Source organism: Sciurus carolinensis, chromosome 3, assembly GCF_902686445.1.
Source record: "Sciurus carolinensis chromosome 3, mSciCar1.2, whole genome shotgun sequence".
Taxonomy (NCBI): Eukaryota; Metazoa; Chordata; class Mammalia; order Rodentia; family Sciuridae; genus Sciurus; species Sciurus carolinensis.
The window spans coordinates 176387954-176401278 of record NC_062215.1 but is presented as its reverse complement, the minus strand read 5'-3'; the positions used below and the strand labels follow the sequence as shown (position 1 = coordinate 176401278).

Sequence of the window (13325 nt, the reverse complement as noted above, 5' to 3'; positions counted from 1 at the left end):
TACACCCTCTTTATTAGGCTCCCAGACTTTACTTTCTCCTTAATTCAAATGATGCTTTGAGCTCTCCTAAAATAACCCTATGTTCACGATTTCTTAATATGACTTTCAATAAACACCCATGGACAACTGTGTTCAAGCCCTGTTCCCATTTACATAACCAGATGCTGGCATTCTGCCGATTCTTTGAGTCCATGAGCACTCCGAGGGGCTGGCTTTCCCCCTTTAATCTTTGTCTCAGTTTTGCTAACTAGTAATGGAATGGGCACTTCAATAATCATGGAGCCCCATGAAATTTATGGATCAAACAGATCCGCCCACCGCATTGCTGCTTACATTCCAGCCCCTTCTGTTCATTTCTTTCTTGTTTACGTTCTTATCAAACACTCAAAGTAAATACACCGTGTTCTATTTTGTTGAGGAAGAAAACATTCAGCAGTAAAATTCAATAGTAAAGAAAATGCAGTTTTACTGCTACTGATGCTACCAGCACCTACAGTAACTAAAACTGGTTAGCAAGTGGCTCCTCTCATTGCTGTCTTGGGCTCTACCTTCATCTGCGCCAGCTGCTGCTGCTGCTGCTGCTGCTGCAGCCTGCGCAGGGCCTCTTGTTGCTGTTGCCTCTGGCGCATGAGCTCCTTCTGCCGCTGCAGCTCCAGCTCTTTTCTCTTCCGCTCTTCCTCCTCATGCCGGAGTCTGGCTGCCTCCTCTTCCATTCGCAGTCGGTTCTCCTCTAATCGACGCTGGGCTTCTTCTTCTTCCCGGGCCCACTTGGCAGCCTCCTCTTCCTTTCCAGAAGGAAAAATTAAAGAAAAGGGGGAAAAAAAGGTATTAATTGTATGGGAAAAAATCTGAATCACTTTGGAAAGCTTCTATCAAATGGCTTATAAAAATGACAGAAGAAACCCTGTTTAGGATAACGTAAGACAGAAATGTTTTGTTTTGCTTTGCAGTACTGGGGATTGAACCTAGGGGTATCTACCACTGAGCGACACCCCCAGTCCTTCTTATTTTTTATTTTGAGACAGGGTCTCACCAAGTTGCCCAGGCTAGCCTTGAATGTACAATCCTCCTGCCTCAGCCTCTGGAATTACAGGCATATGCCACCATCCTTGGCTCAGAAATGAGTTTTATTTTAAAACAATTTACAGTACCCACAAAGGCCTGACATGCTCCAGGAAGCAACTTTAATGAATTTACAACTGTCACTTTGAAGGTATATTGATGAAAAGCCCTGACCTCAAAGTGGCTTGCAACTAGCTGCAGAAGTCTCCTGAAAAGAATGCTCCATTTGAGGTTCAGTGAGCTTTCCAGGGTGTTCAGTGAAAGGAAGTACCAAGATCTGGCAAGGATATTGGTTACCTTAAAACTTCAGCCAATTCTGGAACAAGAGCAATTTTTTTTTTTTCTTTTTGTAGTTGTAGACAGACAGCATGCCTTTATATTATTTATTTTTTTTAAGCAGTGCTAAGGATCAAACCCACTGTCTCACATGTGCTAGGCAAGTGCTTTGCCACTGAGCTACAGCCCCAGCCTTAGAGCAATTTCTTGAGATGACTTAATTCCACCATTGGTTCTCATTCTTTATGGCCCAAAGACACAAAGTTCTTTCAAAACATCTCTCGTTGACCCATCCTTCACCTTCAACTTTTCTCTCACGTCGGCTCATTTTCCTTGATTCCGTCCCTCAAAATCAGTCCATTATTCCCTCCCAAACTGTTGTTTCACTATTTAAAAAAAAAAGAAAAGAAAAAGGGACTCCTTGCCTTTGTAGTCTGTTTACTGTACCTACAATGTTCTGTCTCACCCATGTAACACATTCTATAAGACTTAGGTCAGATGTCAATCACTCTAAGGGGACTCTGGGAGGTGGATTTCACCTCTGCCTTTTCATTATGCCCAAATACCCTTTATCTGTCTCTTCTATTTGCTTCTAGTACACCTGGGGCAGTTTCTGTTTCTACATAGCCAGCAACTATTTCTTTCGATCTTCTTCCTTGCTAAGTCTCCTGCCGCATCAGAGATTAAAAAGGTCAGTTTTGCTTTGAAACTTCCAATATAACTAGGATAAGGGTTGCAGATTTGATTTAGACCAAAGAATCATCTACTAGGAGATTTCTAAGGAAGACGTTCTTTCCAGACAAAAGGAACAAGGAACTAGACAAGGATCACTCCCTTTTGTACACAGGTTATACCAGAGTAAGATACTCAAAATTTCTAAACATGAGATGAAAAGTAAATTAAGACACAGCTACACCTGTAACCCCAGAAACTCAGGAGGCCAAAGTGGGAGGATTACAAGTTCAAGGTCAGCAGGAGCAACTAAGAGAGACTCCCATCTCAAAATAAAAATAGATGGGATATACTCCATGGTGGAGCACTCATGAGTTTGATCCCCAGTAATACCCCTCCCATGACTAGGACCAACTATCTTACATGTAATTATAAAAACTGAACAGATTTCAAAGACTCAAAACCAAAACAGTTGAAGAAAACAATTATGGTTATAGTATGAATCAATGCAAAGAAAAAAGAGTAAGTCAACAGAGCCAAAACTGGTTCTTTCTAAAGACTGATAAAACTTGATAAATGGGCAAGACTAAGAGTCAAAATGAGTTTATCAAAGGTTATTACTCTGTGCAGTGGCTCACACCTGTAATCCTAGCTACTCAGCAGGCTAAAACAGGAGGATCACAAATCCAAGGCCAGCCTGGGCAACTCAGGAAGACCCTACTCAAAAATAAAAAGGGCTGGAGACACAGCTCAGTGGTAGACTGCCCCTGGGTTCAATCACAAATTCCCCTACCCCAAAAAGTGGCAACTTTGTCAGAAAACACAGATGACAAATACTGATGACACAAGATAAAATAAGAACCCTGATTCATCTTAGAGCTTAAAAAAAAAAAAAAAAAATTCACTTAATTAAAATCCTTTCCACAAAAAAAATTCTAAGACCAGATGGTTTCAATGGTGAATGCTATCAAATAGTCAATGAAGAACTAATGCCAATCTTACATAAGACTTTAGAAAATAGTAAAAAGTATTATTTTTCAACTTAAGAGAATAACATAATCTAACACCAAAATGTGACAAACACATTTTAAGAAAATTATAGCCCCTCATGAATACAGATGCAAACATCCTTAACAAAATAGTAGCAAATTAGGTTAACATATCAAACAGGAAACACAAAGTTGGTTTACCACTCAGTCAATATACCAGAACATGAACAAATGAAAAAACAACTATCATCAATAAATGAAGATAAAGCAATTCACTAATTCACTATCTATTCATGAAAAACTTTTTCAGCAACTAGGAATAGACATAAAATTCCACAGTCATATAACTTGTATCTACAAAACACTTTCAAAATTTTTGCCTAAGGGATTGCTGGGAATTTGACCCAGGCTTTATATATGCTAAGTGTATGCTTTACCACTGAGCTGTAATTCACAAACCCCAAAACTTCCAATATACTTAATGATGAAACACTAAATATCTTCTCACTAAAATTAGAAACAAGACCATCCAATGTCCACTTTACTTTTACCCAAGACTGGAAAAGGAAGAATTAAAACTGCTTCTACTGGATCAGACAATAGTTCACACTGAAAATTCTAAGGTATCACCTAAAACACTCTAAGCAATGAATGAGTTTTAAAAGGTCTCAGGATACAAGATCAATACAGGCAAAACAAGTGCAACCTATAAAGAAGCAACAAATAACTGGAAAACAACTTTTTAAATTCCATTAACAACAGCATAAAATTTATTTAATAATTTAATAAAAGTTGTTAAAGTTCAATAAATTTAACAAAAGTTGTTCACAACCTCTAGAATATTACTGAGAGAGGAAAACATCAATAAAAAGATATACCATATTCATTGACTGGAAGATTCAATACATTTTAAAATGCCAACTCTCTCTAATTTGCAATGATTCAATATAATCCTATTTACAATCACAGCAGGCTTTTATTTGTACAGAAAATAAGATGATTTTAAATTTTAATGAAAGGCAAAAGATAGTTGAATAGTTCTGAATAAAAGAACAAAGCCAGAAGTCATGCTGGATTACTTCGAGACTTACAAGAAAGCTATAGTAATCAAATCAATGAAGTTGGGCATGCTGGCCCTTATCCCAGCAGCCTGGGAGTCTGAGAAAGCAGGAATCACAAGTTTGAGCTGAGCTTCAATAACTTAGGACCTAAGCAACTTAGGGAGACCCTATCTCAAAATTTAAAAAAATAAGGGGGAAGGGCAGCTAGGGATGTGGCTCAGTGATTAAGCATCCCTGGGATCAATGCCCAATTTAAAAAAAAAAAATCAGTACATTACTTATTGAAGAATAGACAAGTTGATCTGTGGAACACAGGAGTCCAGAAAAAGAATCATTCATACACCCAATTTTGACAAAGGCACCAAATAATTTTGATGGAGAAAGGAAATACTTTATAGAAAATAATGCTGGTACAACCCATTCCTCATACAATACACAAAAAACAATTCAGACTTACTTGTAAAACTAAATATAAAGTTTTCAGAATAAAAAAAAAAGCAGGGTATATTCTCAAGTAGGTGAAGACTTTATTTATTTATTTATTTTGAGAAAGACAAGAAAAACAAAACAAAACAAACCCAACCAAAGTAGGCTAGGAAGGTAGTTCAGTGGTAGAGTATGTGCAAAGGCCCTGGGTTCAATTCTCAGCACTACCCATCAAAAAGGAGCGGGGGTGGGGTGGTGGTGGTGGTGGTGGAGTGATCTGTTTATCAAAGATGTCACTAAGAAAATAGAGAAGCCCAGCCTGGGAAAATATGTTAAAAACACTTCTCTAAAAAAGAATATGTCTTCAGATATAAACAATCTATATCTAAAAATAATACCTAAAACTATAAAATTTAAGGAAAAATACAGTAAATTGGACATTATCAAAATTTAAAACTTAAGTGTTTCAAAGCATGCCACCAAGAAAATGAGAGAATAACACAAAAATAAATCCATGAATTCAGAGTTGGTTGGTTTTTGATAAAGATGCTGAGAACATACAACTGAGGAAAGGACTGTTTCTACAATAAATGGTTCTGAGAAAACTAGATATTCACATGCCAATTGAAATCAGATCCTCATCTTATACCATATACTGTAACTACTGAAGCTGGGTGGTTTATGGGAATTTGATGTACTATTCTGTTTATTTTATATAAACTTGAAAGTTGCTAAAAAGATTTACATTTTTCATCATTATAGGTGAGCAAAACCCAGATAGACCGATTTTGTTTTTACCCCAGAAAACAGATTTTCATTTAGTGATAAAAGGAATTTAGAAAGAAGTAACAAGAGCCAGTTACGGTTCTGGGCATGATGTTGCACACCTGTAATCCCAACTACTTGGAAGGTGGAGGCAGGAGAGAGAATTACAAGTCCAAGTCTGGCCTCAATAACTTAGTGAGACTATTTCACAAATAAAATTAAAAGGGCAAACTGTAGTTCAAAGGTAGAGCACTCCTGGGTTTGATTCCCAGTATTGATAACAAAAACAAAGAGCCAATTAGGTTTATTTTAGTAATTTTCAACAACCTGAAAAGGCTTTAGGTAGGCTATGTTAACATCCTAATTCCTAGCTTCAAAGAAGCAATTAGAAGGAAACATTTGGCCACCTGCTTGCGTAACAATTCTTCCTGCTTCCGCCTTTCTTCCTCTTCTCTTCTTCTTTCCTCCAGTCGTCTAAGAGCTTCTTCTTGCTGTTGTCTTTCTTCCTCTTCTCGCTGTCGCCTTAATGCAATTTCTTGCTCCCTCTGGCGTCGCAGAGCCTCTTCCTGAAGAAAAAAAGGGTAGGGGAGCAAGGTTAAACTTGATTTACCTATTGGTATCATATGGATATGTCATAATTTGGAAAGTAAAAGATGACATGCTAAGTCTCTGTGAATAGTAAATATAGTAAGTATATAATAAGGATCTAAAATAAGAAGTATTATGTAAGTTGAAGAAGTGGGCATATAAGAATAAATAAAGTTGTATTTAAAATATTACTAGTTAAACTGCCAATACATGTATTGTGATACATGTCTAACATGTCTATTCTGGCTTTTCTATTAGCTACATCATTTACTGATTAACCCTAGGGGCTACATTAGAACTCAGGCTTTGCTTTCTCCATTGGTACCATCAACCCTTATTTAATCAGCTGGAAACTTAAGGCATAGAGGTCAAATCAACATAGCCACCAAAAAATTCCTGGTGAGGTAAGAATAAGTTCTTCCAGTTAAAAGTACTAAGAAAGTCATGTGTGCCAGAACATGTTCTGGAAAACAAAATCCCACCAATATCACAAGTATAATACAGAAAGGCATCCTGCAGTCAATGTCATTTAAGGAACATTGTGCACCAAAGAATTAAATGGATCTCTTCACTGTGGTACGTCTCAGAGCTTTTTAATACTGTTACACAGTATAACTCAGAAATTTAAGTAGTTCTCATCTCAGTATGGATCCTTTTGTTCTCCACAGAGCACTTCTTAGGGCCTTGAAAGTGGGATACATGCAACAAAGGCTAGACTTTGGGGTCACTGAGGAGTGGTTTCTTCCCATTGGAGTCTATATACTTATAAAAGCCCCAAAAGAAAAATGGACCAGCACATGAACAGAAATACAGTGAAAAAAAAAAAAAAACACGAAAAATGTTAAGCCTCACTAGTTATCAATACTTCAGGAAAGACTTAGCTACAAAGATTTTCAAACACTCTTATATAAGAGTTAAGAGGTAGGAACAAGACTCATATCCAACAACGGGGAATTGGCTAAGTTATTATAATTCAGAAGATAAAAAAATTTCATATAGCCAGCAAATATGACAATGTAGTTAGAGGTATATTGACACAGACTCATTAATGTCAAGAGGTAAATTATAAAACACTTAAGTAAAAATGATATATACTTTAAAAAGTATACAGTTGGCCCTTTTTATCTGTGGTTTGATCAAACCATAGAATGAAAACATTTGGAAAACAAAAAAATGTAGCTACGCTAAGTCTATACAAACTTTTCCCCTGGTCATTATTCCCTTAAAATATAGTATAACTACTCACATTATATTTACATTACGTTAGGTATTGTCAGTCATCTAGAGATGGCTAAAACTACACAGGAAGATGTGCTTAGGGACCTGAGCATTTGGGATCTCAGGATCTGTAGGGGTCCTGGAACCCATCTTCTGCAGATACCAAGGGAGAGCTATATATAGTTAAATGTAAGGAGTTTTGATTTTTATTTCCCCCTCCCTATTTGGAAACATGACAGAGTAGAAAAGGGAAAGATTAAGAGATTAAGGGAAAGAACAGAGGGCAGAGGTCTAAGTCAAAGAGAAGAACAATTTCATAAAGTGTATTTCAGTGAGTAATCATGTGAAAAGATGCTCAATATCACCAATCATTAGGGAAATATAAATCAAAACCACAATGAGCTATGGCTTCCTACCCAGCAGGAAGTCCCTCAGAAAGAAAACAAAAAACAAAAACAAAACCAGAGAGTGTCACAAGGATGTGGAAATATAGGAATCCTTATGTGTTGTTGTAGGAATGTAAAATGGTACAGCAGTTGTGAAAAACAGCATGGTGGTCCCTCAAAGAATTGAAAATAAAATTAGCATATGATCCAGCAAATCCTCTTTTGGGTATATATACGAAGAGTTTTAAGTATGGACTCAAACAGGTATCTATATATCAATGTTCATAGCAACAATATTCACAATTGCCAAAATATCAAAGCCATCCAAATATTCATCAACAAATGAAGGGATAAATAAAAGGTGGTATCTACACATATTATACAACCTTGGAAAGGAAGGAAATTCTGACATATGCTACAACATGGAAAAACCTTAAACGAAATAAGGCAGTCACAAAAAAGATAAATGATGCATACTTCCATTTACGGGTATCAAGAGGAGTCAAATTCATAGAGAAAGAAGAACTGTGGTTATGAGGGACAGAGGGAAACAGGGAATGAGACTCCCTATTTTATGCGTAAGGCATTTCAGTGTGTAAAGATGAAGTAGCTCAGCAGGCAGAGAATGGTAAAGTCCCACAACACCATGAGCGTATATAATGCCATGAAAGGAACATTTAAAGACTATACATTTTTAAAAAATACATATTTTTTAGATGTTGATGGATCTTTATTTTTTATTCATTCATTTGTATGTGATGTTGAGAATCAAACCCAGTGCCTCACATGTGCTAGGCAAGCACTCTATCACTGAGCCACAACCCCAGCCCCAAGACTATACATTTTATGTTATGTATATGTTATTGAGATCTTATTTTTTGAAAACCCACTTGACTTTTTAAAAAAATATCTTATGCTGCTTACCAAAATAACTCCCTCATGTTTTTAGCAGAAAGGTTAGAACTTCTGAAATTAAATTGATTTATAAAATGCAGGAAATCATGAAAAGAAGTGAATTCCAAGAACAAGACTGAAGAATACTCCTTACATGGGCACTGGTAGGTGAGTCTTTTAAAGTTTTAATCCCAATTCTGTTACTACCTCCCTGCTGACTATGGAATGGAAATGAGCAGATCACCCAAGTCCTACTCCAACAAGACAGTTCCCAGAGATTTACCTGTTTCCTTCGGGCAAGCTCTTCTTCCTCCCGCCTTTTCCTCTCTTCCTCCTGCTGCCTCCGAAGAATTTCCTCCTGTTGTCTCCGGAGCTCTTCTTGCCTCTTTCGCTCCTCCTCTTCCCGTTTTGCCCTCATTTCTGCCTCTCTTCTCTCCTGCTCTAGCTGGGATTACATGAGAGTTTTCTCAGAAACTTGAAACCAAGCACAGGAGCACCCCAAAAGCACTGAGCAGTACTGGCAGAAGCTGGGAGGTGCAGACACTGCCATTCACTCAGTTGCTGGTGCTGCAACTGGGTGATGAAACCCTGCATGAACTCTAAGCTCTGACGAGCCACAATAACCACAAGAAGCAGGGCGTGGTGGCACACGCTTGTAATCCCAGCGACTCAGGAGGCTGAGGCAGGAGGATCGCAAGTTTGAGGCCAGCCTGTGCAACTCAATGAAACCCTGTCTCAAAATAAAAAAAAAAATAAGAAGAACTGGAGATATAGCTTGGTGGTAAAGCATCCCTGGGTTCAATCCCCAGTACCAAAAAATTAAACTGAACGAACTCTCCTCCATTCTGGCCACCTCTCTGCTCCACACTGCACTGCAGACAGAGAGTGTCCAATATGAGAGTAATATTAGAACTCTCCTGGGGTGGCAGGTCTGCTATTTAATCTCCCTACAAAGAATTTTCTGACATAGGATCTAACAGTGTGGCTACAAAATTTCAAGAGCTACTGTGTAAAGCTGCTAGAATGGAAAATGATACATACAATTCTTTAAAGTTTCAAGACCTATCGATTAACAAATTTTATCACATATAGTTCCCAAACAGAAATCAAATCCAGCACCGAGTCTCCAGTCCCATTGCCACAGCTATAGTTCAGGCCTTCACATTCTTCACCCATGTTCCTAAGAGTCTCTGTATTACAAAGTTTCACCTCATCTAGCCCTGCCTACCTTCCCTAGCTCAATATCCAATTCCAATCAAAAATAAAAAAACATTCCTAGATGTAGATTTAATAGCACTCTTCACTCTAAAAATAAATTCTAACTCCTTAATATGGTATGTGTAAGTATCCTCACGACCTGTCTCATGTTCTTTAGTCTCCTCTCTTGATCTTTTATTCCTCAGATGCACCTGTCTCTGAGTCAGACCAAATTACTTCACTGCCTCCAGAGTCCAGCATCTTCTCCCTCACTTACAAGTCTTCACTGGTGCTAGTCCTTCAAATACAATTTAAGTTTCACCTCCTTGTATTCTCTCATCCCTAAACCCTTCAACTGGGATAAGTCTTACTATTCTTAAAGTGGAAATTTACTCAGGTATTACTATCAGAAATGTGACCCAATTCCTGATCTCAAATTGGGTAGCTGAGTCCTATACTCTTGACCACACTGTGCTACTTAGAGTGCTAATAGTATGTGCCCTCCCATCTCCCACAGGACAGAAAACTCCCCGAAGGACTCTATTTTCATCAGCTATATTCCCAAAACAAAGCACAAAGGAACCAAAAGATGTTCAAGAATCCTATGAACTATGGGGTCTCTCACTCATTTAGGGGAAAAGACCCGAATCATGCATCTTGGGCCCTCTAAATAGACTGTTACTACCTCAGGAATGCATTAAGTGTATAATAATAATAATGAGACTCACTTGAAGGCATGAGAACCTAGAAATCACTACATAATTGCAACAGGAGTTGGCACAGATATCCTCTTTAATTCCCAAATTCAAGTTTCCTAGGCTCCTCTAAGAAATGTGACTGGAACACAGGATCTAATGATAATGTCCAGCTTTTCAGTTTCATGTCTGTGGATACCAGGAAAAGACTACGAAGATTCAATGTGAGAACTCAAGCCATAGATCAGGAGTTCAATAAACAATGCAGTAGATATTTTTCCACAATCTTAGTATTTCTATCAAATGTTCATACTAAGAAAAATGTAACTAAAGTACACATATAACCATGATCGTTCATGTTAACTATCACCCACTCATTAATTTTATTATATATTGAGGCTGTTTTGTGGAAAACAGGACACAAAAAGGATATAATATGAATGTACTTATACCAGCTAAGCAGCAGTAAACTAAAAAGAAAAGGTATAGCTAGCAAGAGAGAGAGACGTGAATTAAGAGAAATGCTTATGTTCTGCAGCTGGAAGGCATGCACTGCTGTGGTGGAATGAGTTCCAGACCTTTGCAGCTTTGGCTTTCTCCAGCTGCTGAAGCTGTTCCAGGGCGGGGCCTGGTGTTGGGGTTTCTAGGGGAAGATCCCATACACTTCCGCCTTCCCAAACTGTAAGACAAAGGGAAAAATGAGGGAAGTCAGAGCTTATATGTATGAGCATAATGAAAAAAACTGCTTTTCTGGGCCTGAATGAGCTCTATCAAACACGTCTGTTTTGCTTTTAAGTAGACTGAACTGCCAGCAGATTCTAGTTTCTATCAATATCCTTCAATACATCTAGAAAGTAAGTAAGTATAGGACATTTATTGGGAAAATGATATCAAAAGGTAAAAGCTTGCAAAAGCTCTATAAAGGCATCTGTTCATATCCCCAACTTTACAGAAAATAAACTAGTTTTAAAACTCCCAAGGGCATACAGCAAGCAGGTGGCCATGCCAAGACTTCAATCCCAGTGTGTCCGATTCAATTCCATAGACTTCCAGTAGCCACACAGTCTCTTGCTACACAAGCACTAGACTTAGGTGGGTGCACATTGTGGAGATATTAAATGCCACTGAACCATTCATTTAAAAATGATTACAGTATGAATTTCATCTGCAGAAAGAGAGTCTGTGTTATAGCTGGAGCTGGGGAGGTCTCTGGCAAGGTTGAAGAGGTCTCACAAGTTAACATTTGGACTGGGTGATCTAAAAGGCAGCACAGGGTCATGTGGAAATGACAGATAAAGCCTTCTGGCAGTTTTCCTACTGCCAACAAGGTTTGCTGACACCACTTTTCAGCATTCTCTATTTCCTACATTGCCATTACGTTCAACTTATAAACCATTTAAATACTATCTATATAAAGCCAATGGACTTTAAAAGGATGGTGAGTGCACACAAAGCCAAAGAAAGAAATTGTTTAACAAGGTACCTAGAGTTTCCAAAACACTGGAGAATATTTTAACATCCTAACTATAAATGACTTCCAAGAAAAAAATAAGGTACACATAGCATGGAAAGTTTTTGAAGGAGGACAATCCATCCTTTCACTATCATAACCTGCAGAGTCAGTGTTAGAACTACAGTTTTATAAGCTCAACAGCTCTAAGGAAACTCCATCAGTGCTTATGGCTCCTGAGAATTTTCAACCAACTCATATCTCTTATAAGAACTACTCATTATTCAACCTTGCCATACCTCTGCAGACATTAGACCTTAAGAAAAAAAAGTACTTACTTCACCAATATCAAGACTTCTTAAGAAATCTAACAACAAATTTTCTAATTTGATGCAAAAAATATCAGAGAATGAAGGAAAGTATTCATTTCAAAGCATGCTTTTTTCTTTCCTATATTTCTGAGCATCTACAATATTAATTACATCATCCATCCTTAACTCAAAAGGAGAAATCACCATTACTTATATTTTCACTTGTGCATGTTTTTTCACTCTTGATTAAAGAAACCAAAAGCAATTAAGACTTTTCCATTAAAAATTCTTAACAGTATATTTTTTGAAGGCCTTTTAAAAATACTTATATTTTTAGATGTTGATGGACCTTTATTTTATTCATTTATACATGGTGCTAAGAAGACTCAAACCCAGTGCCGCACGTTAGGCAAGTACTCTACCACTGAGTCACAACCCCAGCCCCAAAAGTGTATTTTTAATACCTTCAATCTTCCTCTGTGATCTATTAATAATGGAACTTTTTGTTAATATTCAAAACAGAAAGAATACAAATCTGAAACATTTTTTAAAAAACTGAATTATAAATTTTTATTACACTTTGTTTACCTGTAGGCTGTGAGGCTGCTGGCTGAAGTTCCCAGATAGAGCCAGTATCTGGCACTGACACAGACCTAGTTACTGAGGGAATGATGCTCTGATCAGATATCCTGCAAAAGGGAAATTAAAAAATTAACATGTTCTTGTCACTTGCAAAAATAAGAGGAACTTCTGGATTACTGTAGGTTTTCCAGGTTGTTTGGTCAGCAAACTACCAAAACAGAGGCACAAAATAGAGAAACAAAAATAGAGGCACAGTGATCATACTTCTGGAATTGTCTATAATATTAGCAAATATTGGTTTCTAAATGACTATTATAACTACTGTCTTTTAAAAACCCAGATCATCTCAACGAAAGTCACAGTGGTGACATATTATAATGAAAAAGTCACAAAGTCTGCGCTTTTGTCTCTGAAGTTTTCCATGTGTTAGGTTAACCAAGTCCTGTAGTCTCACAGGATCCCAGTTTGCCTATCATTAAAACAGAACACCAAACTGCTTACTTCATAGGATGGGTTAAGGTTCAAAGGAGAAATGTGAATCCTTTTGATTAAATTGGACAGTAAGGTTTTGAGAGCAGTAACTGGCACTCTTCAGGAGCTAAGGTAAATATCCTGAATCATAATGTGAAAAAGCAGAAACCTAATACTTTCTGCATAATTTCCTTTTCTTTGCACCTACCTTAATGGTTTTTGGGTTCCAGAAAATCCTAACTCTACATAGCATTAATAATATATTTTTAGAGTTATCATGGA

At 37.4% G+C, this 13325-nt stretch overlaps 1 protein-coding gene across 4 annotated transcripts in view; it reads right to left on the bottom strand.

Annotated features, from left to right (window-relative positions):
- Window positions 1–13325, bottom strand: part of Gigyf2 (GRB10 interacting GYF protein 2) — a 120425-nt gene that overhangs the window by 17045 nt on the left and 90055 nt on the right. For all 4 annotated transcript variants that reach the window (XM_047543342.1, XM_047543340.1, XM_047543341.1 and 1 more), the window contains 5 exons: window positions 12579–12679; window positions 10808–10908; window positions 8621–8782; window positions 5659–5817; window positions 549–785 (listed from right to left, as the gene is read on the bottom strand). In XM_047543342.1, the coding sequence (XP_047399298.1) occupies window positions 549–785; window positions 5659–5817; window positions 8621–8782; window positions 10808–10908; window positions 12579–12679 (760 nt within the window). The remainder of the gene's footprint in view (window positions 1–548; window positions 786–5658; window positions 5818–8620; window positions 8783–10807; window positions 10909–12578; window positions 12680–13325) is intronic.